The sequence below is a fragment of the Coenobita brevimanus genome, chromosome 113 (genome assembly GCF_032717465.1).
Source record: "Coenobita brevimanus isolate Jiangsu-jjx chromosome 113, ASM3271746v2, whole genome shotgun sequence".
NCBI lineage: Eukaryota > Metazoa > Arthropoda > Malacostraca > Decapoda > Coenobitidae > Coenobita > Coenobita brevimanus.
Genome location: NC_137066.1, coordinates 21,146,735 through 21,149,234, shown reverse-complemented (window position 1 = coordinate 21,149,234; position 2,500 = coordinate 21,146,735). Strand labels below are relative to the sequence as shown.

Genomic DNA, 2,500 nt, shown 5'->3' with positions numbered 1-2,500 from the left:
CTCCCCATCCAAGCTCATGGAATCCTGACTCCCTCTCACAGGCATGTTCAAATCAGTGCCACCACATGAAGGCACCCCTCTCCATCACCACCAAGTCAATGTATACAAACCGCAGACCTACCAGTGATAGGGGTCGCCTTCAGTCAACTGGGTGCCAGGATAGGGCAGGCCATTGCTGTCCAGAAAGGCCTTCAGCGCTGCATTGGCTGGATCTCGCCGGAACACATAATTTACCTGAGAACAATGGTGTGTATTTTCACATGATGGAACTGGCTCACTCTTACAATTTAAATAGCTGGGTCTCATAGTAACACACAGTTTACCTGAGAACAATGGAATGTATTTTCACATGATGGAACTGGCTCACTCTTACAATTTAAATAGCTGGGTCTCGCCGGAACACATAGTTTACCTGAGAACAATGGAGTGTATTTTCACATGATGGAACTGGCTCACTCTTACAATTTAAATACTAAGTTATATTTTATCTATTGCCTGATGCCTTAATCCTGTAAGGGGTGGCCACAAATAAATTGCCTCCACGTCACCCTGTCCCCTGCCATTTCACTGCCCTGCTCCCAGCTCACACACCCCTCTCTCATATACCTCTCCACTCCATCTCATCCTTGGCCTCCCCCTCCCTCTCCCCCCCTCCACCTCCACAATTTAAATACTCAGTTAAGGCTGCAAGAAATTCAGTGAGCCTGAGTTATGAGGTAGGAATGAGTCTCCTTGGTTACTAGTCAAATCAACCTCAAATCTGACTACATCTGGCCATCAACTGAGCTGAAAGGGGTTAGGTAGGAATGAGTCTCCTTGGTTACTAGTCAAATCAACCCCAAATCTGACTACACCTGGCCATCAACTGAGCTGAAAGGGGTTAGGAAGGAAAGAGTCTCCTTGGTTACTAGTCAAATCAGCCTTCAAATCTGACTACACCTGGCCATCAACTGAGCTGAAAGGGGTTAGGTAGGAATGAGTCTCCTTGGTTACTAGTCAAATCAGCCTTCAAATCTGACTACACCTGGCCATCAACTCAGCTGAAAGGGGTTAGATAGGAATGAGTCTCTTTGGTTACTAGTCAAATCAACCTTCAAATCTGACTACACCTGCCCATCAATTGAGCTGAAAGTGGTTTGGGATATTTGTTTGTTAGAAGAAATGCATCAGTTACCAAAAAATCACACAATTAGATATTTTTTACCTACAACATAAATTCACCAGGAGCACTGTGGTGTTGATGCAGATGTGTTGGAAAGCATTTGGAGAAACACTGAAATGGTTCGGCCATGTAGACGTGGGGAATGAAAGACTGACTGGGAGAAGGAATGTGAGTAAGGTGGACAACGAGAGGGAAATTCAGGATGAGAAGGAAGGATTGCGTGGTGATATATGCGAGTGGGACTGTGTGAGTTGAAGGGAGGACGGCCTATTGACAGGGGCCAGGGTGACATAGAGGCAGTTCATCTATGGTAACTCTCTACAGGAATAAGGTGTGTGGCAACAGACAGACAGAAAGAGAATAAGGTGTGTGGCAAGAGACAGACAGAAAGAGAATAAGGTGTGTGGCACAAGACAGACAGAAAGAGAATAAGGTGTGTGGCGTGAGACAGACAGAAAGAGAATAAGGTGTGTGGCACGAGACAGACAGAAAGAGAATAAGGTGTGTGGCGTGAGACAGACAGAAAGAGGGAAGTGACAAGTACAAGAGGTGAAATATCAGGTAAACTTTTTCTCCCTGACTCTATTGTACCATAAAACAAAAAGGATATGTTTCTGTGTAAACTACAAAATTAAATACTCAACTATAATACACACTGATTAAACTTCTGCTTACGACCCGCGCTGCGAAGTGGGTGGAATGGTAATGTTTTCAGTTGTAAGGCTGGCTGGCTGGCTTTGTTTGTGTGTGGGTAAACAAGATATCTCATGATCGGCTTCAGCTATCAACATGAAACTTTCAGGGCATCAAGGTATGGCAAAAATCTTGGATGAGTTCAAAAATGGGCACTCAGGGTCAAGGTCAAGGTCATCAAAATGACTGCTAAAGGCCAGTTGGTGCTGGTTTAATTGGCTGAGCAGTTATGTTCCTGTTATATGTGAAATGGAAGCCTGTGCTGAACACTCGTCAGTGCATTTTTTGCTAGGTCCTTGGCTAAAGTTCAAACTACTGCAGGAATCTCTCCTGCTGAAGTTTCACCAACAAATACAAGTTGTTTATGGTGCTAACTGTACCGGAACAGCAACACAAAACTTCACTTGCAGAAAGAAAATTCAAAGCCCAGGCTTCTGCAGGAAAACTCATGGTTACAGCTTTCTGAGATGCAAACGGTGTTATTTGTATGGATTTCCTTGAACCTGGGATGATCATCAATGCGGACTGGTACATTTCAACAATGAAGACTTTGAAACAACAATTAACAATGTTCAGAGTCAAAACAACATTTGCAGCACCATGACAATGCTGGACCTCACACCAAGTGAACTACCATGGCAGCAG

General features: G+C 44.3%; 1 protein-coding gene across 1 annotated transcript in view; it reads right to left on the bottom strand.

Annotated features, from left to right (window-relative positions):
* The window catches only part of Polr1B (RNA polymerase I subunit Rpl135), a 56,146-nt gene that overhangs the window by 28,174 nt on the left and 25,472 nt on the right, over nucleotides 1-2,500 (bottom strand). The window contains exon 16 of the mRNA XM_080286749.1: nucleotides 122-234. Coding sequence (XP_080142875.1) covers nucleotides 122-234 — 113 coding nt within the window. The remainder of the gene's footprint in view (nucleotides 1-121; nucleotides 235-2,500) is intronic.